At 41.1% G+C, this 26,391-nt stretch overlaps 1 protein-coding gene and 1 long non-coding RNA gene across 9 annotated transcripts in view; one reads left to right on the top strand and one right to left on the bottom strand.

The window, feature by feature from the left end:
- LOC139541103 (nuclear factor 1 C-type-like) overlaps window positions 1–18,355 on the bottom strand; it is a 117,616-nt gene extending 99,261 nt beyond the window's left edge. For 6 of the 8 annotated variants that reach the window (XM_071345334.1, XM_071345335.1, XM_071345337.1 and 3 more), the window contains exon 1: window positions 15,986–16,380. In XM_071345334.1, the coding sequence (XP_071201435.1) occupies window positions 15,986–16,015 (30 nt within the window). In that variant the 5' untranslated portion in view covers window positions 16,016–16,380. Of the gene's footprint in view, window positions 1–11,255; window positions 11,349–15,985; window positions 16,381–18,217 lie in introns of those variants that run through there. The other 2 variants (XM_071345336.1, XM_071345342.1) reach the window with 2 other exon arrangements.
- On the top strand, window positions 18,312–24,086 carry LOC139541104 (uncharacterized). The gene is made up of 2 exons (XR_011668313.1): window positions 18,312–18,448; window positions 23,714–24,086. It is a non-coding gene; the product is annotated as an uncharacterized lncRNA (long non-coding RNA).
- The last annotated feature ends 2,305 nt before the right edge of the window (window positions 24,087–26,391 follow it).

Genomic DNA, 26,391 nt, shown 5'->3' with positions numbered 1-26,391 from the left:
CCACTCCACATTATGACACGGCTGACATGAATAACTTTCAAGTTTTATTAGTCGTATGTACAGGATACACATGGTATACAGGACACCATCCAACTAAATGGTTACTAGCAGGTTCCTTCACAACAATGCAACAACAATAAGAAATCTTAAAATATAACAATATGAACATAAAGTAAATGGCTCAGTAGAATAGAAAACATTTTAGCATAAGTACAGTATAATACAGGAAGGCACAATTTATAGTCCAATATTTACACGTGTTATGGGGAATGGGGGATTGGTGGGCAAGTGTTTAAATTGTGCAGTATTTAGTTGTAATGTAGCATGAATGTTTGTGTAGCGTGTGTGTGTTTGGATCAGTGTATATCTGTGTGTAGCGTGTGTGTGTGTTTAGATCAGTGTATATCTGTGTGTAGCGTGTGTGTGTTTGGATCAGTGTATATCTGTGTGTAGCGTGTGTGTGTTTAGATCAGTGTATATCTGTGTGTAGCGTGTGTGTGTGTTTGGATCAGTGTATATCTGTGTGTAGCGTGTGTGTGTTTGGATCAGTGTATATCTGTGTGTAGCGTGTGTGTGTTTGGATCAGTGTATATCTGTGTGTAGCGTGTGTGTGTTTAGATCAGTGTATATCTGTGTGTGTGTGTGTGTGTGTGTGTGTGTGTGTGTGTGTGTGTGTGTGTGTGTGTGTGTGTGTGTGTGTGTGTGTGTGTGTGTGTGTGTGTGTGAGTGCATGTGTGCTAAGGTGTGGAGAATCAGTGCAGGTGGTCAGTCCAGTTCAAGTGCTCAGCAGTCTGATGGCTTGTAAATAGAAACTGTCTCTGAGACTGTTGGTATCAGACCTCATCCTTAGGTCTTTGATGATGCTGAGGGCCTTCCTCAGGCACTGTTTCAAATAGATGCCCCGGATGGGTGGGGACACGGTCCAAGTGATGTACTGGGCCATCTTTACCACCCGCTGGAGGGCCTTGCGCTCGTGGTCCCATTCCCGCACCAGGTCAGGATGCTCTCGATGGTGCAGCAGTAGTATTTGGAGAGGACCGGGATGGCATGCCGAATTTCTTCGGCCGCCTTAGGAAGTAGACGCTGTTGCGCCCTCTTGACAAGAGTGGTGATGTTGTTAGTCCATGACAAGTCCTTGGTGATGTGGACGCCCAGGAACTTAAAACTGCTGGCTCTCTCTACTGCAGTTCCATTGATGTTTCCTGAAGTCAACAATCAACCCCTTTGTTTTGCTGACATAGAGGATGATGCCACCAAAAGCGCCGCACGACATCCATCGAAACTCGCATCGGACTAACCAACCGGTTACTGGGATCAAATGCCCCCTAAAGGACCCATTGAGCGGCTTGAGTCACAGATGCTGTTATTCACTCAGTAAGCAATGAGTAATAATATAAAACCATATGCATGACATCATGACAGAACTTTCTAGTGGTGCTGTTGGATCATTTCCATTCATAGTTCCAGTTTGTTACAGTTGGACACATATAAAATTGGTTTTATGGCACTTGATTCAGATGTTATCCTGGTCTTTCCCTTGCAGTAGATATCAGAAACCACAAACCCAATGAACCTACAGACACACAAAGAAGGCCTAGCTAAAAAAAAAACATTGTAACCGACTTCATATAACAGCCGGTGGCAAGACTGAAAATTCCAATGCGCCACGGCCCATCAATAAATATCATAGGGGGCCCATGTAGAGCAGACACTGTGACTGCAGGCATGTGGACACGTTATGCCTCCACACGTGAACATGACAGCAGCAGACCCCATTAGCTCCAGTGACCCAGAGATAGGGTTGATAGGGTTCTTCAACACATACTGTACTCACACAGATACATGTGCAGTGTGCTCAGGAAAAACACACCTTTAGATACAATATATACACAAATGTATGTGGCCACCCCTTCAAATTAGTGGATACGGCTCTTTCAGCCACACCCGTTGCTGACAGGTGTATAAAATCGACATGCAATCTCCATTGACAAACATTGGGAGTAGAATGGTCTTACTGAAGAGCTCAGTGACTTTCAACGTGGCACCGTCATAGGATGCCATCTTTCCAACAAGTCATCTTTGCCCTGCTAGAGCTGCCTCAGTCAAATGTAAGTGCTGTTATTGTGAAATGGAAACATCTAGCGGCAACAAAGGCTCAGCCGCTGAAGTGGTAGGCCACACAAGCTCACAGAATGGGACCTCCGAGTGCTGAAGTGCGTAGCGTGTAAAAATTGTCTGTCCTCGGTTGCAAAACTCACCGAGTTCCAAACTGACTCTGGAAGCAACGTCAGCACAATAACTGTTTGTTGGGAGCTTCATGAAATGGGTTTCCAGGGCCGAACAGCCACACACAAGCCAAAGATCACCATACGCAATGCCAAGTGTCGACTGGAGTGATGTAAAGCTCACCGCCATTGGACTCTGGAGCAGTAGAAACACGTTCTCTGGAGTGATAATTCACGCTTCACCATCTGGCAGTTCGACGGACGAATCTGGGTTTGGCGGATACCAGGAGAACGCTACCTGCCCGAATGCATAGTGCCAACTGTAAAGTTTGGTGGGGGAGGTATAATGGTCTGGGGCTGTTTTTCATGGCTCGGGCTAGGCCTCTTAGTTCCAGTGAAGGGAAATCTTAACCCTACAGCATACAATGAAATGCTAGACAATTCTATGCTTCCAACTTTGTGGCAACAGTTTGGGAAAGGTCCTTTCCTGTTTCAGCATGACAATGCCCCCGTGCACAAAGCGAGGTCCATACAGAAAAGGTTTGTCAAGATCGGTGTGGAAGAACTTGACTGGTCTGCACAGAGCCCTGACCTCAATCCTATCAAACAGCTTTGGGATGAATTGGAACACTGACTGCGAGCCAGGCCTAATCGCCCAACATCAGTGCCTGACCTCTCTAATGCTCTTGTGGCTGAATGGAAGCAAGTCCCCACAGCAAAGTTCCAACATCTAGCGGATAGCCTTCCCAGACGAGTGGAGGATGTTCTAGCAGCAAAGGGGGGGACCAACTCCATATTGATGTCCATGCTATTGGAACGAGATGTTCGACAAGCTGGTGTCCACATTTGGTCATGTAGTGTATATAGGCCTAGTGTAAAAACTGCTTGTTTTACTTAATTTGAAAACTCAACTGCCCTGCTATCTAATGTGGTATCTTCAGAATACTATTCTTATTAGCTAGAGTTTTTAGTTAAGCACACACTACTGGTGTGACCTGTTGTAGTAGCTATATGGATTATAGTTTTCAATCATGTTGATAGCATGGATCTGTTAAGCAACAGCACGATGGTGAGATCATTTGACTCGCATCTCATTCTAATCTCATTCTAATCTCATCCCAATCCAAATACATAAAAAGGACAGTCTCTGAAAACTAGTTCCATCCCAGCTGTTTCTACATTACAATAGTCTTTATTTAAGTGGAGACAGATTACAAAATGTTTTCATGGAATTCTGACGTTTTCCTTTTGAAAACTGCCCCATTTCAAAGCATGTCCGCCTCTGTGAGAGAGAAACAATGCCATTTTGTAAACTAGACAATTCTTTTTTTAGGCTACACTCAGTCCGAGTCATCATTTTTAGGTTTTTACTTGTGAAGGTGCACCATGTACACAATCATTAAGTCATTGTACAGTGAAAGTACAGTATGCACTAGACAGAACAGGCCCCCTAGACTTCATGCAAATACAACGGAACACGACTATACAATATTGATGTCCCTATTACGATACACTGTGCCTGAAAAGTAGAACATGGAGTCTTGGAAAGGCATCTGCAAAATGGCATAAAGCGCATCACAGGGAACCCTATGAAGAACTACTCATAGCTGGATTAATAATGGATGTTTATCACGCTGCTAAACACAACAAAACTATTTGGGAAAGCAGACAACAGCTATTTAAAACCCGCCTGTGTAATGAGTGTGCCAATGCAGGCTCAGACAACACTAAGCCCAGAACGGTCCTCCTCCCAGCTCGACGGAGAATAACCCAAACAAGACAGGGAAATAAACTGACTGTGGTGAAGAACAGACCACAGACGCACAGGTGACAGATCTTCCTGTTTCTACAGAAGATGTTAATTTATTGTAGTGTCATAAAGAAATCATATTTGTAAGGTGATTTATGATTAGAATGAGGGGGAAAAAGGGACCCAGGCTGATTATGCCTGAGGAGCTAGGGGCTTCAGTAACCTTCTTGGTCTGCGGTTGACTGGTCCGTGGACAGGCGGGGTCCCTGTCTCCTCTCCACCCCTGTCCTCTCCACTGCTTTAATCACATTCATTGAATTTGGGTTCAGCTCTCTACTGTGACAGCACAGTTCTAATCCTGGAGAATCCAGGGAAAAATAACTAGGTCTTCCGTCTCTCTCTATGTCTTTTTCGCCACTCCTCTATGTCAGGGGAACCGCAGATCCGAGAGAGAGCGAGAGACCCAAATCAAAGTAAATCTACTTTAAAATGGGATGAATAATTGATCAGTCAAAAAGAGGAGGATATGGAGCCTTTCAATAATTTAAAGTCAGAAGTGAATTTCAAGACTGGCTGACAGTTATACGTCCCAGTTTGAAGCTTTCCTTATCAAGATCGGTTAAGTCATATGGTTTTCAAAAGCAAGTGTGAGAGTTTTATTGAAGCTCTAACTAAATGGGTTGCTGTCAAGAGAATGTAGTTCTCTTCCATGAGTGCTAGCAACACTTGCAGCCTCTGGCTCTGTGCTGTAAATCTGGTTGAGGAGCAGGTATAAGGTGTTTAACATTTATGTCATTTAGCAGACGCTCTTTCCCAGAGCAACTTACAGCAGTGACTTAATACATTTTCAGACTTTTTTCGTACTGGTCCCCAATGGGAATCAAACCCACAACCCTGGCATTGCAAGCGCCATGCTCTACCAACTGAGCCACACGGGACACTTACTAACATATTTTACTTTACGAACATCTCTAATGAGAAAAATGTCATGAACGGATAAGCTGTTGGTGCCAGAAGCACAACCTTTCACAAAATGTTTAGCCTCTTTAAAAGTAGGTCTGTAGCAACTCTGTTCAGGTGCTGTAATATTCAGTAAACATATGAGAACTTGCATACGTGGATCGATGTCTTGAACAACCAGTTAGATTTCCTATGATCATAAATACAGTTATCCTAAGTTGCCCTGACCTCTTTTACCCTCTTAACAGCCAGGATGTTGTGGCCAGAAGCCTCAAGGCATTACATAAAAATAGAGAATTACAATAGTATTACTGTGCTTTTCTAGTTGATTAAAGCACATAAAAGCAGTGGTTTAAAGTACTTAAGTAAAAAAAGTTTAAGTACTACTTATGTAATTTTTGAGGGTATCTGTACATTACGTTACTATTTATATATTTTTTACTTCACTACATTCCTAAAGCAAATAATGTACTTTTTACTCCATTATATTTTCCCTGGCATCCAAAAGTACTCGTTACATTTCGAATGCTTAACAGGACAGGAAAATGATCCAATTCACACACTTATCAAAGAGAACATCCCTGGTCATCCCTACTGCCTCTGATCTGGCAGACTCACTAAACACAAATGCCTCTTTTGTAAATTATGTCTGAGTGTTGGAGTGTGCCCCTGGCTATTCTTGAAAAAAAATATGTAATGGTACCATCTGGTTTGCTTAATATAAGGAATGTTAAATGATTTATACTTTTACTTTTGATACTCAAGTATATTTGATCAATTACATTTACTTTTGATACCTAAGTATATTTAAAACCAAATACTTTTACTCAAGTAGTATTCTACTGGGTGACTTTCACTTAAGTCATTTTCTATTGAGGTATCTTTACTTTTACTCAACTATGACAATTGGGTACTTTTTCCACCACTGCATCAAAGTACATTGTTGTTTTCCATACTGGTCATTGAATGATTCAAATAGAGAAATGTTGGAGGCTTACGTGGCTGATTAAAATAAATGACAATTTGTGTCTATTCATAGAAATTGATTGAATAGATAAACATGGTTCTATATCTCAGAGGGCATAACAGAAGGATCAGCTTAAAAACAAAATATAATTAGGACCAGCTTGGCAATGGATACATTTCTGTTGACTTTCCACTAAATGTTTTCCAGATTAAACTAACTCTGACCCAAATTGGAAGAGCTTTACGTCTGCCGCGCCATTCTAGGTAAAATAACTGAGTGACCTGATCATGACGGGCCAACAGCAATCCCCTATCTCTGTCTCTTTCTCCCCCTCTATCTCCATCTCTCTCCATCTCTGTCTCTCCCTCGCTCTGTGGCTGGGTGATTTTTCAAGCAGCAGTAAATCCTGACAGTGATGTCCCTAGCGCCTCTCTCCCTAACAGTTACATTCAATTACATAACATACTAGCGGGCTAATCTCCCTAATCCCTGTCGTGCCACAACAGGGCACCGCTCTGAGCCTTGAACAAAGCCTGTTCTTTAAGCTCCCTTCCTCCTCCATAAGTGTTTTGAGGAAGAAAACCCTGCCCTGAGAGCTGTGCTGGAGCCATCAGGCCTTGTGCTGCCACTCAGTGAGATGTGGGCTGACTGCTCTTTGAAGATCAACCCACTGAGCCTCACTGTGGCTGAATCCCACTCTGGTAATGAGGTTTGCTTTTATTGAGTCTTCAATTGACCTGCTTGTTCCTTAGTCTCAAGTATCATTTTGTAACTGAAATCTCCCAGTGATATTGAAACAGCGTGGTCGGGGAGTGGAGAAGCATCCTTTCAGTAACACATGTTCAGAATCATAATTTCATAATATACAAACTTAAAAAATGACTGGAAAAAATGCACACCATTTCTCTGAGGAAGTGAGTAAGCTAATTGCTTTGTTTCAATATTTTCCCACTGAAATGTTAAATATGTAGTCTATTTCCTGTAGACTGAGTGTTCTCAGAACAGCTCAAATGAAACAGTTTACTGTACTTCACCATCGTTTCATTTATGTCACAACATTCAACCTTTACTTAACCAGGTTACAGTATTGAGAACGTATTATTTGTTCCATACGTGTTCCATTAGACAGCCTCTTCTACAGCTTCCAACAACCTTGACAATGTTTATCAATAAACATCACACCGCCTCGGAGTACAGTTATGTGGCAACCATCAGGGCTGAAGTAAAAGGAAATTCTCATGTGCAATATTGCCTGTTGAGATAAGACTGGGTGAGAGCGATATTCCTGCCCTACTTCTGCAGCGGAACGGTGCTGGAGTCATATTAGGTCACAGCAGAATGGCCAAATGTTGACGTGTCCTCATGGTTCCCAGCTCGTTGCCAAGCCTCCTAATTCACAGGGAGCCCTGTCTGGGCTTGTGACACACACACCTCTGAAGGGGCCTGCAGTCTTTCTGCTTCTCTCTCCCTCTTTAGGGCTCAATACAATCTGTTTTATTTTCCCTCACAAATTCAGTTTTCCCCCCCGTTTTTTGGTGGGGGTTTCTCTCTCAAAATCACACGTTTTTAATAGAAAGAAAACAACATTGTGTGTTCTAAGTCCACAACAATGCTTAAACCACATCAGGAGACCACTTTTGAGGTCGGGGAAAAATCAAAGAAATTTGTATCATTGGGTGTAGATACCCTATAATTCAGTGCGCACCAGCAAGAGACAGTTAACATTATTAGCTTCATTGCTAACAGCTACACAAAGTGGTAGACAAACATCCACACACAGACAGAGGCATTCCCACACTGCCGCTGTAGAAAGCTGAAGGAAAATAAGAATCACTGATGCATTTTGTTCATGTCTTATGATAATCTGTTGTAAATTACTGAAATAATACATTTAGTAGATTTCCTACTTGGTTCAATAAAAAAAATTATATTGTTGAACTTCGTTTTAAAGTCCATATTCCGTGATTCCGTCCGCATCGCGGATTTTATAGGGCCCTCTCCCTCGAATGTATTTTCTGACAACTCTTAAGCCCGTCGATATATGTCGCACAGTGTGAGAGCGCCGGGAAGACGAGGAATACACTCACAGTGTCATCTAAAGTGAAGAGAAAAGAGAGTCAGCAGAATGCTCTTAAACCCTTTCAATAAAGAGACCCAGCATGAATAGATGCTCTGTGCTCTGTTTTTCTACTCTGCTCTGCTTGGTGGGAGAGCGGCTGTAAGTGAACGGTTCATGCAAAAAAATGAAGTCCACGAAAAAAGAGGGAGAACAGAAAACTTGCTGAACATGGTTTATCCCCCAGCAGCTTTGCAATAGAGATCCATTCAGGCATAGGGTAAAGCCCCCAATCGTATCCCAACCTCTTGTCAGCCCAGGCCCAAGCACTGTCCTCACAGGTATCCTAGGTCACCGCCCTTGAGAGTACACCCCCCGCCCACCCTCCTGTTCCCCCCTCTATTAACATGGCACACCGGATGAAAGAGTGAACTTATTTCCCACACAAAGAAATCCCTCTACAGGGGGACAATGACAAACATGACTATGTCGTAGATTGCCTCATTAGGTCAACTGTCATGGAAACGTTGACATGCACTTAAAAAATATCCTTTCATCAAAAATTCTGATCATCACCACCATCATCAGATCTTCTGAAACATCAATATCGTACAATTCCCTCCATAATTGACTTTGGTTTGGGACCAGTGCCGTGTGGCGTATTTGAGCCAAGGAGAGTTGAGTTCCAGCAGCCCAGCAGCAGCCAGCTAGCAGGAGTCCCACGGGACTGTCTCTATCTCCGTACTTCCTGCAAATCTCTACACTGAGCAGCCTCTGCTTTGACAGTGATATATGATGTGCCTAAATACTCGCACATTGTCTGCATTCACTGCCACAATGAAGTTATTGCTGCTGAATAGGTCTTTGTGAGTTATTATTTTTCTTATGCAATTAAGTCAACCCTGTGTGACTAGGAAACCCTGTTTTGACTGAGTGAAACTAAAACAAGGGAGTAAAACCAACCACAGGCACAGAGCAGTTTCTAAGCATTTCAGGTTCCTGCTAAACCAAATAATTCAACAGAAGGGATCTGTCATTTCTTTCTAAATTCCACCTTTATGTCAAAGTAACAATGAACAATGCGTGTGGTTCGAAACCTGCAGTGTCAGTTTCCTTCACGGTAAATGTTTTATGCTTCTGATTCTACTAAAGAAACATAGGAATGATTTTGTTCTGGTTATTACAGAACAACTATTAAGCAGTGTGAAACTGTACCTCGGTGCACTGGGCTCCAACTCTTCCCCCTACTGTAATGAAATCACAAATGACCTGCAACGATGATGGAATATCAGAACTGGGCATCTCAATAGAGGGCAGGATAGTTCCTTGTCACTTGTCCAACAGGAACATAATAGACGCAAGAGAGCATGCTGCAGAGGGCACCACCATACAGTACAACACAACACACATCCCACCCATACTGTTCTGTAGGTCTGCTGGTGGACTGGGAGAAACCCACAGAGCCCACTGGGCTCCTGCTGCACCAGTACAGTACCTGCTGTGTCCCTGACCTGGATGAGATGACATGATGGGCTATGGATCAGGCTTTAAGAGAGGCTGTTTTACTGTATGCATTAGTCAGTCAGGGATAGAGCTGAACCCAGCTAGGAGAGATGGAGGGACAGAGAACAAGCCTATTTTCCACTGTGACAAGCATCACTAGTGTTTCAATTGAGTATGTTCTTAGAGACATGCATTTTGAAATATGCCAATAAACTGTGTTGCATTAATTAAAGCCTCGTACGCTATTAGGTAGCGTTTCTAAGCCACTTAATTTCAGGTGGTAATATAGTACCCGTATTAATATTAAGGATATAAACAAAGTGGTGGACAAGTCACACGTGGCTGGAAGTCACATGCGCCTGTCTCACACTGAGCCAAAATATTTGAATTTCAGCTCCAGGAGGAAAGAAAACTCAAGCCATACAAAATATGCATGATAGACCTCCTGAGAGCACCTGCAGCAGAGCAGTGAGCAGGGCGAATGTTTGCTCTCCCTCAGCGGCAGTTGTGCATGACTGGGTCCCAATCACAGAACACAGCTTTATCTCCTCGCTTACCGTTCCTCTCTACAGCCATAAACAACAGAACCATCTCCACACAGTGCTACAGCACTTGCCATGTATGCCGTTCTTTTATATTACAGTACACAGGAGAAGTGGTGTTAAAGTAGTCATGATCGCCCTGCCACCCCCCACCAGCACCTCTAATGCCACACACACACAATTATCAAAGGCAAACAGAGCCAAGATCCTGAATGCCCTTTCTATCCCTATGTGTTGAACCTTCAAAATAAGAACTTGTCAAGTGCCAGAGTATTCCTGATAAACAATTCATATCACTGTCGGATCAATATACACTACGTGGCGTACAGCCTAACACAAAGACAAGGTGAAGCTATGATGAGTTGAGCAAAATCCTTCAGAAAATATTTCCCATTTTACGAGCTCTATGGTACATTTAAAAATAAAGTTTGGTGGATGTTAGAAAGAGTAATTGAATGGTTAAAACTCAGGAATTCAGTCAGGTGCATAAAAAGCCTACAAAAAGCCTACATAACAAGGCTACATTGGCACCAGCAGTGGACCAAGGTTAGATTCACAGATATTTTAAATAAACCCAGTGCTGTGCCACGGCAGCAGTATATTTTTGATATCCCTCCAGTTGGACCATTTCAAAAAGCGTCTCCAGCAGCACTCTGTGTTGCCAAGAACGGAGGTTCATCTCACATCGACCGAATACTGAGCCTCAAACCCCGTAACTCTGAAACAAACTGCCTGCCTTCACAAGCTTTCATCCACTTCCAAAACACATACACAGACAGTAAACACAGTAAAGACCATGTCTCTCCATTTCCAGAACTTTGCCCATGTGGGTACACAGTAATAGATATTATATATCTTTCAGACAAATACAAATAACAACTGAATAAGAATAGGGACCACAGAGCTGAAGTGTAGCCTATTTGTTTGTGTTTGTAATTCCTTCTATCTAATAGCACTTCAGAGACTAGCCTAGATGTAGTTGTTCTAACTGGCTCCTGTAGGCCAGTTCTGAGCCAGGGTTTTGCAGGCCAAGGCATCCACTATAAGCATCATTCCACAAGAGAGACATTGCCAACCTGGCTAAACTGTCACAGAGAGCTAGCAACACCCTGGTCTGGCCAATGTGACAAGTGAAAAGCCCAGAAAGCTTCCTCAGTTCTAATCTCCCCTGGCTGCCGGTGAGAGGAGGTTGCATATTCAGATGGAATTTAAACAAGGCATCATACTGTAAATATTTTAAAATGTTCCTCACCATGCTCCCTGCCGAGGAACCTGGGTGTGATATGAAATGCAGCCAACCTTCCACAGACATCTGCAGCGACGGACACATGGAGTCCCAGCCTCAATGCCAAGAGTCCCGAGGTTTTATAACTGCGGGCACTTTTTAGGGTCCCCGCCCTCCCACTTTCCCTAGTGACAATCAGGCAGTCACCGGGATCAACACATGAAGGCAGTTGCTCCACTTAAGATCCGTCCCATTTTTCCACTTCTTGACATTAATAAATAAAGACCTTAAAAAAAGTAGAAGACCCCCTCAACACTCCAGAGAGGCCAATAATCAAAATAAACTTAATTAGCATGTTGATTGGCACACGCAGGCAGACAGCGACCATCATCAGATACAGTGCATCTGATGAGTGGTGCAGAGGAACAGCATGTCAGGGACTACCCCTCAGGACACAGAGGAAAAGTGGGGCAAGAATTTCTGCTCCGAAAGAACTCTCCCCACCCCCACTCTAGCGATGATTGCTTCAGAGAGGACCAGTCTCTGCTGGGTAGAGACTGGTCCTCTCTGGCTTCAGAGAGGACCAGTCTCTACCCAGCAGGGGTTCTGTTGATGATGATGGCTTCAGAGAGGACCAGTCTCTACCCAGCAGGGGTTCTGTTGGAAACTGTTGGGTTTGAGAGAGCAGCAAGCGCCACTCAAAACACAATGTGTCCAACCATGGAGAGCATTTCAGCATTAATTAAAGAAGGGCCTGCTCTGTCTGCTAGGCCAAGAACAACAGTTCTTGTTGAGACTGGGCTTAAAAAGTATTGGGGAGGAAACCTACATTTTATAACATGCTTATGCAACGCATGCACTGATCGCACAAAAGCAAAACTATTATGCGGATGGATGAATGGAAACAACTTTGCAAACGACAAGTACAGCAGGGACAAAAATAAAGGCCTGTGTTGAGTAAGCGAACAATCATGAGATTTAGGATTCACATCCATTACAACAAAACACAGGGCAGGTGAGTGAATTCTGGGTGATTTTAACATGGTGAAATGGTTTGAATGTGTAGTGGCCAGCTCAGGCTTGGATTGGCCCGACGCTGGGCTCTCTCGTGGGCACTAATTGCAGCTCTAATGGAATGAATCGATGACAAATGGGTGCAGGAGAGCACACTTACAGCACAGTGGGATTTGAGATCTCCAGCAGACATCAGAGTGTGTTGGCAAACATGCCCCAAACTGTGTCTGCTCAGGCTTACAAAGCGGCAGTCTCAGATTGACAGATAATATAAACTGACATGCTTCAAAGTACTCTATCTTGAAAATGTATGCCTTCACAAAAACAAAAGGTGGGTCATAATTTCATGATCATGTGATTCAGCATAATACATTTAGTAAATATCTACATTTGTCAAAAATAACAGAAAAATTGTCATCCATGAATTCCACATATATTTTTACCAAGCATTAAACCCCTGCCTACTCATTTTTTGCTCTACTCCCTCTTAAAATATATATTTGACCCTATATCTGTTTTTGTATGCAGCTGTAGGAATACCCTGGTGTGACTGTCACTTTGTAGCTGAGGGCATGCACTTAGTCATGACAAGATTTATTGAACATACTGATGCTAGCTTGGGGTTATGCCCCTTAAAACCCACTACCACAAGCAGGAAAACCTGCTGAAAATAATTTGCTAAACAGTGGTTTAGAGGTCAGCAAAAACTCAGTCAGGCCATTAAAGGAGAATCGCTTATGAATTCAAGGAAATGAAACTGAAGTAAAGAAAAAAATCTTCTTCTTGGAAAAGTTAGCAGAACATTTGAATCTAGCAATCTGCATTTCGCAGCTACAGAGAGAAGAAGCAGAAAAGGAATAATGTGTATTAACTTGTGTTGTGCGTTAGCAGTGCCACAACCCTTCAGGTTGCCAGCAGAGCCAGAGCCGCAGCAGCGTTGTCTGGCACGCCCTGCCTCCCTCCCTTGCTCTCTCCCAGCCTCCCCTCTCTCTCCCTGCCTCAGACAGCCAGCAGACCAGAGGCCTCATGCAAGCCTGGTCCGGCCCTTCACCTCCTGCCTGCCTGCCTAGCTGGTTGGCCTGCTACAGCTACAGTACAGTGCAGCAGCACACTGTGGAGCTCAGCCTGGCTCACTCCAGCTATCAGACCCTGTCAAAATCAACACCAGGAAAAGGCGCAACTTGAGCTGGGCACAAGAGCAGCTCTCCTCAGGTGGAGGCTCACGGCTCAGAAATTAGCATGGCAAAGCGCCTCAACTCCAATTTTAGAAAACTATAGCGGACTGCTTTTTTGTAAACAAACATTTCCTCCCTCATTTAGAACAGGGCTACTAGTGGTCAGAATTCAGAAGTCTCAGGTGTTTACAAATTAAAATACACAGGAATTTATGAATTACTTGTGCATTCCAACTCAATGAAAGGAGCCGATCGCTGCTGTTTTAAAAGGAACTGTTTCGCTTTATTAACGTGAATCTAAATATTACAAACAGCACTGATATTCTACTACCTTAAAACAAGTCTGAATTCACCATTGTTCAAAACTTTTAAAGATGTGCATATGAGCAATTCAACAAACCAGCTGGCTGCATAAACTAGGAGTTAAAACTACTAATCCTACATAATTACTCAACTTTATTACTTTTCACGTCACAATTGGTTTAGCATATTAATTATTTCATTTGGATAATCTCAATGAATAAACCATAGGTGCATTGGCTCATTTTAACGAATCATAATTATATACTGTATATTTCAGTAAAAATATAATGTCACTATCTGAGACATCAATAAAGTCTTCTAAAAAATAAACTAGCAAAGGCATTATTTAGTTTGAACTGCTACAATTCATATAAGGCAACTCCAAAAGCACACTAATAATACAACTGTCACCAGTATTATTACAAAGTTAAGTTACAATACTATTGAAATATACATTCAGTAAAACATATGGAACCTGTTGCATACAGCAACATGAGTAATTGTTTCTAATATTCTTTCTCCTCCTTCAGAATAACAGTTTAGAACCTTGCAACAATGTGTCTGTTTATTTTTGAAGAAAAGTACAATTTCCTCTGTAATTAAAACAAATCTTTGAACAGGGCTATAAAATCCATTGCAGATCCCAAAGCCAAAGTAAATACGGCAGTTGTGTCCATCTGAAATGCCACATCAAGTCTCATATTCAATATACAGATGATGCCTTTTACTGAAAATCGACCTTAAAACACCCTTTGTCCTTGCTTGAGTTCTGCCAACTGGCAAGAAAACCCAAGCTCTTCCCTGGATTCCTCTTGCAGTGCATTTATTAACAGAAACTAAAGCACTATTTATGTCTTCAGCTATTAAAATAAGGTATATAGATTTTTTTATCCCGTTACTTTATGTGAATTAAGTTAAGTGTAATTCCATTTGAAAATAAAAAAAACGCATTTGAATTTTACTGGTGAACTATATAGGTCTCTATGAAGACTTTATGGCTATGACTTATCGTGTGTAAATGGCATCTAAAGGCTATCGATAAATGGAAGAAAGTTTTTTTCATATTTAGATCATTTTAACCAAGTGAAACACATCCACCTACAGACTGAAACAGGCTCCTCAAATCTAACCATGGACTATTATAGGCCTACCTTGCAAGGTCATAGGCTACGTGGTTTCTCTCATTTAGGCCAGGCTGTCCCTTTCTTTAGATATTACTTCTAAGTTTTACATTCAAAGTGTATGAAATATTATCTCCTCAATTACAACTCAATTAAATTTTAATTGCATACTAGATGAAAACTACATTTTCTTAATTTTCTTCAACTAGATGTCTAAACGTTGTGCGTCAACCTGACTCAAAATAGGCCTAATCCTAATGCATGAAGCAAAAATAAAAGAATCCTCAACATCAGGTAAGAAATGCGCCTCTGACTTGTTCAATCATAAATATTCTAAATAAATATCCTGATTGCAGGCTGTGATAGTTGTTCTAAATAAACAGATAGACTATTTGGATACACAACTTTCCGCACTCCGAATATGTCACAAAACGCTTTAAGTGCAAACTACTCCATGACACAGGTAAACACACACACACACACACACACACACACACACACACACACACACACACACACACACACACACACACACACACACACACACACACACACACACACACACTCTCTTTCTCTATTTACAATGATTCTAAGCATTTAAATAATTAATCAGGACATCATTACTGAGCCGAAGTGCTCCAGGCCTGACCACAGTTCTTGGGGTGGTTTGTTGTCCCTCCTTAACTCAAAAGAGAGTGGGATACTTTGTGGAGAACTCTCCATACACAGGGTCGATAGCCTAACTTTTTCTGATACTTTAAGATTAAGAAATCAAATACTTCTGGCATGCACAGCTTGCCATCATGCATCTTCATCCGCCACAGCTAATGAATTACATGTTATTTTAGCCATACACTTCTCCAAAGTGAACAAACTTCATGAAAAGCTGGGACAAAAAAAATCTGCTTTAAACATGAGTCAGCATAATGCTATTGAGTAAACTATAGCAGTGTTAACAAAACGACTGAAGTTAATATAGGCTGAGAGACTCAGGTTTCCACGTCTCCTTACCGACTGTGCCAACACTCATCCCGCCCTTTTCTAAACTGAAATATCATCTGCATTTCATAGCCACGTTCATTCAATCAACACAGACGCTCATGCATAATAACTCCCCAAAAAGTAAGCAAAAGGAATAATTTACCTGAGTAAGACAGAGAGGAGAGTACATCATGATGAAAATGAACTTATAACGACTTGTCAGGTAGCAAAAGACAGACAAGTTAGTGAATCATTCTTTTACAGTTCATCATCATCATCATCATCACCATAAACACCTCCACCATCGCCTCAATTGACTTGCAGTTTACGTCCACTAAGGTGTTAGCCCTCCAAAAATTATGACACAGAAGAAAAGTTCAACTTAAAAATCCCAAAAAATAAAAAGGGTAACTTTGAATAAAAATTAGGAAAGCTAGGAAATGAAAAGGCTCGGGCAATCTGTTCCATTTAGGAAATGGGGGGAGAAAAAGAATCAAAGAATGACAAAATGAAAAAGAGGGAGGAATGAAATGACGTTATGAAAATAGCCCATCCCCCCAAAAGAACTTAAAGAAGCAGTAACCCTGATTCCCTGTGTCCAGCAATACCCGTTAAATCCACGAAAAACTAAGTAATGCGTAAGATCATCAGGAGCAACGCTGGAACGGATGGTCAGAAACAAAAATTGCAGAGGACTTTCTCTCACCCAAGCAAGAGCGTACACTCCCTCCCTCGCGTAGCCTATCCCAGCATCGAAGACAGCGATGTTGCATGTGCGCTTGTGCCGTTTATTCAAAACGTGTCGTTGGCAAATTGCTGCGTAATATCGTACAAATGAACCGTCGGAGTGCGTTGATGACAGTCTTGCATCACAGACACAATAGCCTGCACTCCCAAGTGGCCTCTCACGACTAACCTACAACACGAACTACACTTAATTGAGCTGTTATTGCTGTAAATGTAACAGCTTTTCAAAATGTTCAGAATCGATAAGCTTCTGATAACGTGTATATCCTAATCATGTAATACCAATTCAGAAAACCAAGCTTCTGAATTCATCATCCGTTATCAACTGTTTTCTATAATCATGTCACACAGACATCTATACAAACTAATAATAAGCTATAAACGTATGTACGTAAAAGCGCAAAGACGTCAGTGGTGAGCATACAGTTACTTTTCATTGAATTCAGACTTAACCTACTTTTAGCAATTTCTACAGTATTGTATTTATTGTCAGATGTGACTTGACCACAAAACAAGTGGTAGGTGTAATGACAATAGTATTTGGAGAACTATCCAAGAAAGATGATCACATTCTCTCTTTCAACTATATGGACACGTTCTGCTTTTGTAACTATGCACACAAAAAGTTGATTGTAAGGGGCCTATAAAGTGTAAGTATATCCCCATGTCATTACACACAAGAGTAGGCCTATACATGGACTCTCCATATGGGCAGACCAGAGAAAAAGGACATACAAACTTTCTTCTTGGTCTACTTTGAGTGAGTAGACCATGTTATATCCGGCAAAGCTAAGAAAACTATTCTGAGATCAGTCTGAAGGGACAATGTTGTCTGCATCAATATTGTTTTCACCTTGATCTGACAATACCGTGAAGTAATAATTGCATCCAATCCATTAGCACAAGTTTGTCTATAGCAGTTCGGTGGTGGTGGTGGGTAAATCAACCTTCATGAAGTGAACTGCAGTTCAGACAAAATTGGCCATTTTGTTATCTATGACATCCAAAAATATAACGTCCTGAATATATTTATTTGATATTTCCAAAACAGCGGGCCAAATAAATTACATTGTTTTCACAAAAACTCTAAATATGCCAGTTGAGTGCACTTTCAAAACACTCGCGAGTATGTGTGTTATAACCGCACTCGGACTGTACTGCATCCAGGGACGGAGCGCCTCTGTCGGTCTACCGTTCAAATTCAAGCCGGCGCGCCTGAGGCTACGGCCATTTTCTGCTGAACAAACTAAACCCGGCACAGAGTCTATTGGCTTTGAACTTCAACTTGGCCTTCGACGTCCGGTACCGAATCTGCGTTGCCCCACTCAAACTGGCAAAAAACGAATACATTTCACTACGGGAGAAGTGCCAAAACGCTTTGCAGACGATCTTAATCATTACGCGTCGGTGTAACAAATATACAGTATGTCTGCCTTTCTAGCCTTTCCAACAAACGTTCCGCTTGGCTGAAAACCAACAAGAAAATGAGTAGCCCAACTGCTGAGAAACAAAGGAGCAGAACACCAAAATATAGCTCTACGCGATTATCCTAATTGGATTTTACGAAGTGCACACAACTCGTGATCATTCTCGCTTTGCGTCTGTTGGAACATAGACAAATAATGATTAAATTGATTTGTTAACGTACCATTTCAAAGCGAAACTGCCAACCCCCCCAGAAAAGTTAGAGTTTATGCAGCACCGCGGTTCAGCGCCTGGTCATCTCGTCGACGGGTTTCTATTATTATTCCATATCCATTTATCCGCGAACAAAGGTAATCCGTGGTCTTCGGAGGGGAGACTACACCGCACAGAGATCAATCAGACACGTCCCACGCGATATCTACAGCTTCAATCCCAGCAGAATCCTCGCTACAAGGTACAATAGAACAAAATAAAGATTTTACTATAATATTACAGCTACGATTTCGGGCAGAAACTGCTAACTGTAAACTGCTTGATGGTGTCGTAATGTATCGTGCTGTTGTTGGTTGTCTATCTTTAAATTACAGAACTGAGTCTTCGGTCTCATTGCTTTGCAGCATTGTACACATAGATGTCCTTAGTTATGATGGTACCAATGCTTCGTATGATCATGGATGTATGTCCTTAAAGACGGCCCGAACGATGGGCTAATAGGAGATCTTACAGTCGTCTCGGAGAAAGAATATATGAACACGAAGGTGGTGTGTGTGTGTGTGTGTGTCTGTGTGCGCGGATGTGTGTGTGTGCGAGAGAGGGAGTGTGTGTGGCTAGGGCATTGTATTAGGGTGGCACTTGATGCCGTAGTTCATAAAAAGCAAAAAGACAACTATTTACCCACTGTGAGCCGCTATTACAAAACATGTCATCTCTGATAGATATACAATGAAATTGTTCTTCCTCTCACTGTTCTATGGCAAGTTTCAAGTTTGGACCGTGGCTATACTTCTCTCTCTCTGTGTGTGTGTGTTTTCAGAATTACATCCCCAGCTCTTTGTTACACTGGTGATTACACATAAACAATTCAATTCAATGTATTTCCTGGGAGGGAACCCAACTCAAAGTTTCAGGTGTTGTCATATCTGCCATTGCCTTTAACCCCACTTTGCTCACACACTTTTCAAAAGAGCAGCAGGGAACTTGACCACAGTCGGTTGTGCGTAAATCCTCAAGGAAAATACATCTCAAGTTTGCTATAGCCTACTATTATACTAACATTCCAAACAGAAGATTATTTGATAATTTATTAATGAGTAGCCTATTTATAATTAATTCATAGCCTAGTCGTTTTGCTATTGATATTCACTTTCATAAATGTAGAAGTATTCTTATAACTTTACTTTTTCACGGAATTAACCCCGCGTCTCCAACTGGGTTCTGCAGCTTCATATTGGAAACGTCAACAAAAAAAAGTTTACCAATATTTTTCAACACTCACGAAAGTATGTGGCTTATGACATGTTATAAATGAAAACATTTAGGAATGTCATACTTGAGTTTATAAGAGTGACATTCCCAGATAATAACCCAGTGTGTTCACCTGCTTTCTGCGTTTCAGTTCATTAGGCCTAAAGCGCTTGAAAACTGTAGGCCATGAGCACATTTAAAAACATCATAAAACAGTATATATATATTACATAATTCTAGAAATTAGTGATAGTTGACCGACATGAATATGCATTCTTTGGTTGAAGAATTCGGTTTTTATTGCAATTATATAACTAGGTTCTAAGAGATGTGTAGCTTGCATGCGAGAGACCATTTTTGTCGCTACCTATCTTAAACTGAACTAATAATTTTTAGTAGTAGCATTTACATCCCCTATGTATAGGCAATTACTGGATTATTTTTCTCTTTCGACTTAACTTCACTGTTCAAATGTCAAATGGCCCTTTCATTAGAATCGTAATATAACAATTTGATTAAGAATATTAAGGTCTTATCTAGGGTAGCAACTTGATTACGCAATGGATAATACACCTGTTTGAATTGAAGTCTCAGGTTTGCATTTTAACAGTCAAACGAATCATGCAAAATCCATACAGGAGTATTTAATATGAGACAAAAATGACCAAATCCATTCAATAGTGAGTGTGTGATTGTGTTTTCTGACTTTGATTGCACTTTTTATTTGCTAATGACGCAATAGCCTAATGTTTGATAGTTAGATCTAGGCCCAAACAAGGCTTTTCATTATGTTCTGTTTTTTGAAAATGCAGGTTTATGCAACTGAAAGCATTATTTTTTATAACATCTACTCATGGGAAAAATATTTTTTAACCCTTTTTAACCCAAATGCTAAAACAAATGTTTTACTTGTTGCTCACTTCTTGGATGACGTTAATCAAAAAAAATCGATTGGGGTGCATGCATTGTGTATTTCGCCACAGTGTACTGGGTAGGCCTATTTGAATTGAATATAACTATTTGTAATTGACGGTTCCAACATGCATTGTACAAGACATTCATGGATTTGATTATCAATAACCATAAATGTATCATTTGAAAACTAACTATAAATCTTTTTTCCTAAACTGTTGATATGAGAGGTTAAACAAATGAGTAGGCTATTTATATTAAACAAACAATAATATTTCTAAAATGTCACATTGCTTTGACAATAAACTCAATGTCTTTTAATAACATTTTTGAAGAAGCCTAAGTTGTATTTCTCCTGACATGGATTTAAAATACAAAATAATTTCCAGGTTACCAATAACTATGAGGTCTTTTACATTACACTGTGAGATAAATTGTATTTTTTTGAATATTTGTGGTTGGTTGTTGATACTTTTTAGTTCGGAAGTCCAGTAATTGTTCATTCTAAGCCCCTTAGCAGGAGTATTGGAAATGTTATAAAATGTTATGATCATTTTGGACAGGACCACAAGAACATTCATTAAACAGTAAACAAAATTAGAAAAGCAATTATCTTGTATTGATTAGAAAGCCTCTGGCCAAACAAATTGTCTTGCTTGGAAGAGTTTGTTAAACTCTAGCCTATATGGAATGACATCAGAATAACAAATGCAACATGTTTTGGCTATAGCTGCATGCGGAAATGTCTAATTAACTATTGGTTAACATTTACTGATCCATGGATGCACGAATCAAAAGGAGACAAAGAGAAAGTACAATACTTAAATCTCAAATTAAAAGTTATTTTAACCTCAGCAGAACTACTTGGGATTGGTCACTCTTTTGTTTCTTTTACCTTGGACTTCTTAAAAAAACAGATGTCTGGTAGTTATTTTATGATTTCTAATCTGTAGCCTAATTTAAAATGAAATTATTAGAAAAAGAAACTGAAGAAATCTTGCAGACAGGATAAAAACATTGCTTTTGTCATTTAGTTTGAATGAGTTTTCAATATGAAACCATGTGGTGCAAACTTCATACAATCTCCCACCATTAGGCTATTGTGCATCATAAAGTTGTTTTTAAAATGTAAATGATTGATTTCATAAAGTCGGCCATGTCAGGCTAATTTATAACGACATCTTCTCATGGTGTAGGCCTGATATAGACTCAATTGTGTGGGTAGTAGGCCTACATTAATATAGCCTTCGGTATCATAAATACTTGATTTGAACATTCCAAAGTATATTTCCATTATTAATAAAATATGTATGCTACTGAAATCTCAGATTAGGATTTGGCCCATCAGGAGGAATTATACAGATTTATATTTTTTTTATCATGAAAAGTGAAGGTACAAATACATAGTCTTATAAAGCAGAGTGTGGGTCTGTGGGACCACTCACAGTAAAAGACTATGGGTTGGACCAAAAATATAAGCGCAACATGTAAAGTGTTGGTCCCATGTTTCATGAGCTGATATTAAAAAAGATCCCGGAATTTTTCAATACACACAAAAAGCTTATTTCTCCCAAATTTAGCACACACATTTGTTTACATCCCTGTTAGTGAACATTTCTCCTTGCCAAGATAATCCATCCACCTGACAAGTGTGGCATATCAAGAAGCTGATTAAACAGCATGATAATTACACAGGTGCACCTTGTGCTGGGGACAATAAAAGGCCACTCTAAAATGTGCAGTTGTGTCACACAACACAATGCCACAGATGTCTACAATTTTGAGGGAGCATGCAATTGGCATGCTGACTGCAGGAATGCCCATCAGAGCTGTTCCCAGATAATTTAATGTTCATTTCTCTACCATAAGCCGCCTCCAACGTTGTTTTAGAGACGTTTTAGAGAACCAGCCTCACAACCTCTGACCAAGTGTATAACCACGCCAGCCCAGCCCCACATCCGGCTTCTTCACCCGCGGGATTGTCTTGAGACCAGCCACCCGGACAGCTGATGAAACTGAGGAGTATTTCTGTCTGTAATAAAGCTATTTTGTGGGGAAAGACTCATTCTGATTGGTTGGGCCTGGCTCCCCAGTGGGTGGGCAGATGCCCTCCCAGGCTCACCATGTAGGCCGTCATTGTAAATAAGAATTTGTTCTTAACTGACTTGCCTAGTTAAATAAAGGTTTAAAATAATAAAATAACAAATGGCTGCGCCCCTACCCAGTCATGTGAAATCCATAGATTTAGGCCTAATGAATTTATTTCAATTGAAGGCCCAAAAGCGTTCATCCACCTCTGGCCTGCTCGCCTCCCTACCTCTGAGGAAGTACAGTTCCCGCTCAGCCCAGTCAAAACTGTTCGCTGCTCTGGCACCCCAATGGTGGAACAAACTCCCTCACGACGCCAGGTCAGCGGAGTCAATCACCACCTTCCGGAGACACCTGAAACCCCACCTCTTTAAGGAATACCTAGGATAGGATAAAGTAATCCTTCTAACCCCCCCCCCTTAAAAGAGTTAGATGCACTATTGTAAAGTGGTTGTTCCACTGGATATCATAAGGTGAATGCACCAATTTGTAAGTCGCTCTGGATAAGAGCGTCTGCTAAATGACTTAAATGTAAATGTAAAAGATTGTCAAAGACTCCAGTCACCCAAGTCATAGACTGTTCTCTCTGCTACCCGCACGGCAAGCGGTACCGGAACGCCAACACTACTCACTGTTTATTATCTATGCATAGTCACTTTACCCCTACTTACCTCAACTAACCTGTATCCCCGCACATTGCCTTGGTACCGGTACCCCCTGCATATAGCCTCGCTATTGTTATTTTATTGTGTTCCTTACATTTTTTTACTTTAGTTTATTTAGTAAATATTAAGGTTAAGGGCTTGTAAGTAAGCATTTCATGGTAAGACTACATCTGTTGTATTTGGTGACAAATACAATTTGATTTGATTTCCTTATATGAACTGTAACTGTATGTTGCATTTATATTTATATTTTTGTTCAGTATACAGTACATGTCATGTTCTGCAACAAATATTGATATTGGAGAATAGCATCCTCTATCACCTGTAAAATAGGACTTGACAATGTCAAGCATACATTTGTTAATAAACTCTATTTGCAAGATGCAGAGAGGAAATTTTAAGAAATCATTAAATGAGAGCAAAACCCCAACTTGATTAAATACTACATACATTACTCAGTCAAGAACTACTTATGTTACCACTTGATTACACAATGCAATTCCTGAGATTCATTCACTTATGGTAAAATTAACTTGCAAATTCATGATGTGACTAACCCACCTTTGGTTATCTGCTCTTCTCATCCATAGGCCACTGAGTTTGGTGGAGTAAGCTGTCTTGGCATGCCATCTGACCTTACCACAGGAAGACTGTGCTGGAGTGAGCGGTAGAGACATGATCCGACTGTTCAATGTGAATTGAAAGGTTCCTGTAAAAATCTACAGCTAAAAAGGTGTATTTCCTAAAGACAGAGGAGTGAGAGAGCCAGGACTCACGCTATGATATCAACTGACAATGAAAGTAGTATTTCAAACCTCAAAACTATGACAAGGGCCTTGCATGTCATCTTTACGTAAGTGAACAGGATGCATGCAAAGCATACAGATATGCTGAACTCAATCGAAAAGTGAGTGAAGTGTAATGTTTGACATGAATAAAGGTCTCCTGAAGAGGGCAGTACCAGAGTGTGTTTCATGGAGTTGCCTGGTAGTCAGCATTCTGTCTCACTGCTTTATGAACCTTACAGTGATGTTCACTTTGCAATGGTGAAATTCTAAATGCTATACATCAAAATGATAAGAAACTACACTACATGACCAAAAGTATGTGGACACCTGCTCGACCATCTCATTCCAAAATCATCGGCATTAATATGGAGTTGGTCCCCCCTTTGCTGCTATAACAACCACCACTCTTCTGGGAAGGCTTTCCACTAGATGTTGGAACATTGCTGTGAGGACTTGTTTTCATTCAGCCACAAGGTCATTAGTAAGGTCAGGCACTGATGTTGGGCGATTAGGCCTGGTTTGCAGGCGGCGTTCCAATTCATCCCAAAGGTCTTCGATGAGGTTGAGGTCAGGTCTCTGTGCAGGCCTGTCAAGTTCTTCCACACCAATCTCAACAAACCATTTCTGTATGGACCTTGCTTTGTGCACGGGGGCATTGTCATGCTGAAACAGAAAAGGGCCTTCCCCAAACTGTTGCCACAAAGTTGGAAGCACAGAATTGTCTAGAATGACATTGTATGCTGTAGCGTTAACATTTCCCTTCACTGGAACTAAGGGGCCTAGTCTGAACCATGAAAAACAGCCCCAGACCATTATTCCTCTTCCACCAAACTTTACAGTTGGCACTATACATTCGGGCAGATAGTGTTCTCCTGGCATCTGCCAAACCCAGATTCGTCCGTTGGACAGCCAGATGGTGAAGCGTGATTCATCACTCCAGAGAAAGAGTTTCCACTGCTCCAGAGTCCAATGGTGGCAAGCTTTACACCACTCCAGCCAACGCTTGGTATTGCGCATGGTGATCTTAGGCTTGTTTGCAGCTGCTCAGCCATGGAAACCCATTTCACGAAGCTCCCGATGAACAGCTCTTGTGCTGACGTTGCTTCCAGAGGCAGTTTGGAACTCAGTAGTGAGTGTTGCAACTGATGACAGACAATTTTTACACACGTGGTCCATTCTATGAGCTTGTGTGGCCTACCACTTCGCGGCTGAGCCATTGTTGCTCCTAGATGTTTCCATTTCACAATAACAGCACTTACAGTTGACCGCAGCAGCTCTAGTCAGGCAGAGACATTTGACAAACTGACTTGTTTGAAAGGTGGAATCTATGACGGTGCAACATTGAAAGTCACTGAGCTCTTCAGTAAGGCCATTCTACTGCCAATGCTTGTCTATGGAGATTGCATGGCGGTGTGCTCAATTTTATACACCGGTCAGCAACTGGTGTGGCTGAAAAAGCCAAAACCACTAATTTCTAGGGGTATCCACATCATTTTGTACAGTATATATATATATATATAGTGTACGTATATGGGTTTAAGTCAACAGTGTTAGAGATATACTTTATAGTATTTCTAAGTGGAATCTAAGAGCATTGTTCTTGTATCTGTGAGTGATATATTAAAGTATTTCTGTGCATACATTAAACTAGAACTGTTGTAGAACTGACTGTGCTTCATGGTGAACTACTCCAGATGCTGGCAAGCAGAGGTACTACAACAGCTTTTGTTTAGTTTAGAAAAGCAGATAACCATCAATTGGCAGCAAACAAAGAGTAGGCCTACTTATAGGCTACACAGATTTCTGTGTGGTGTAATTAATGAAGTGGTTTGATATCTGTATAATATAGCACTTTTCATCCCCTGCACAAACAGCCTGCAGATGTTATAGATAATTAAATAACCAACCTACAATCACATCTACAAGCTGTAAAATAATCAAATAATTCCCCGGGGATGGACGGGAAAAGACATCAGACCGGTTATTGCCTCAGGGAGTCAAACTATAGTACACAGCATTCAGTTTGATGCTTATGCCACTTGACAGGTGGTTTAGTGTAGGGTATTCAGGTAGCTCATGAGTGAGAACACATGTCAGTGGGTCTATGTGTCATATAACTGTAGAACAGCACACACAGTAGAAGGCTTTCTGTTACTGACCTGTTACTGTCTCGAATGCAAAACTCTGCAGAATGAGATTCGCCTCGCTTTCCAAAACATAAGCTAGAAGAAAGTAGAAAAAGGAGAAAAGTTCTGGAAACTCTCTCCAAATTGGACCAATACTTGCCAAGATGCAGAGTGCCAAGACCTCTCTCCTTTTCAGTGAAAGTAACTGTTTTACTACGTTCAGCCTCTGAATGCTTACTAAGAGAAAATTGCGCATAATTTTCCCAATTTGGACCATTTGTGGAACATTACAGTCATCTTCAGTGAGCCAAACCATTCCATTAAAAACTAAATGGTTCAAGTCAAGCAGCCTTG

This window comes from Salvelinus alpinus, chromosome 16 (genome assembly GCF_045679555.1).
Source record: "Salvelinus alpinus chromosome 16, SLU_Salpinus.1, whole genome shotgun sequence".
Lineage (NCBI taxonomy): Eukaryota > Metazoa > Chordata > Actinopteri > Salmoniformes > Salmonidae > Salvelinus > Salvelinus alpinus.
Note: the sequence above shows the minus strand (reverse complement) of the source record. Positions and strands in the feature narration are given on the sequence as shown.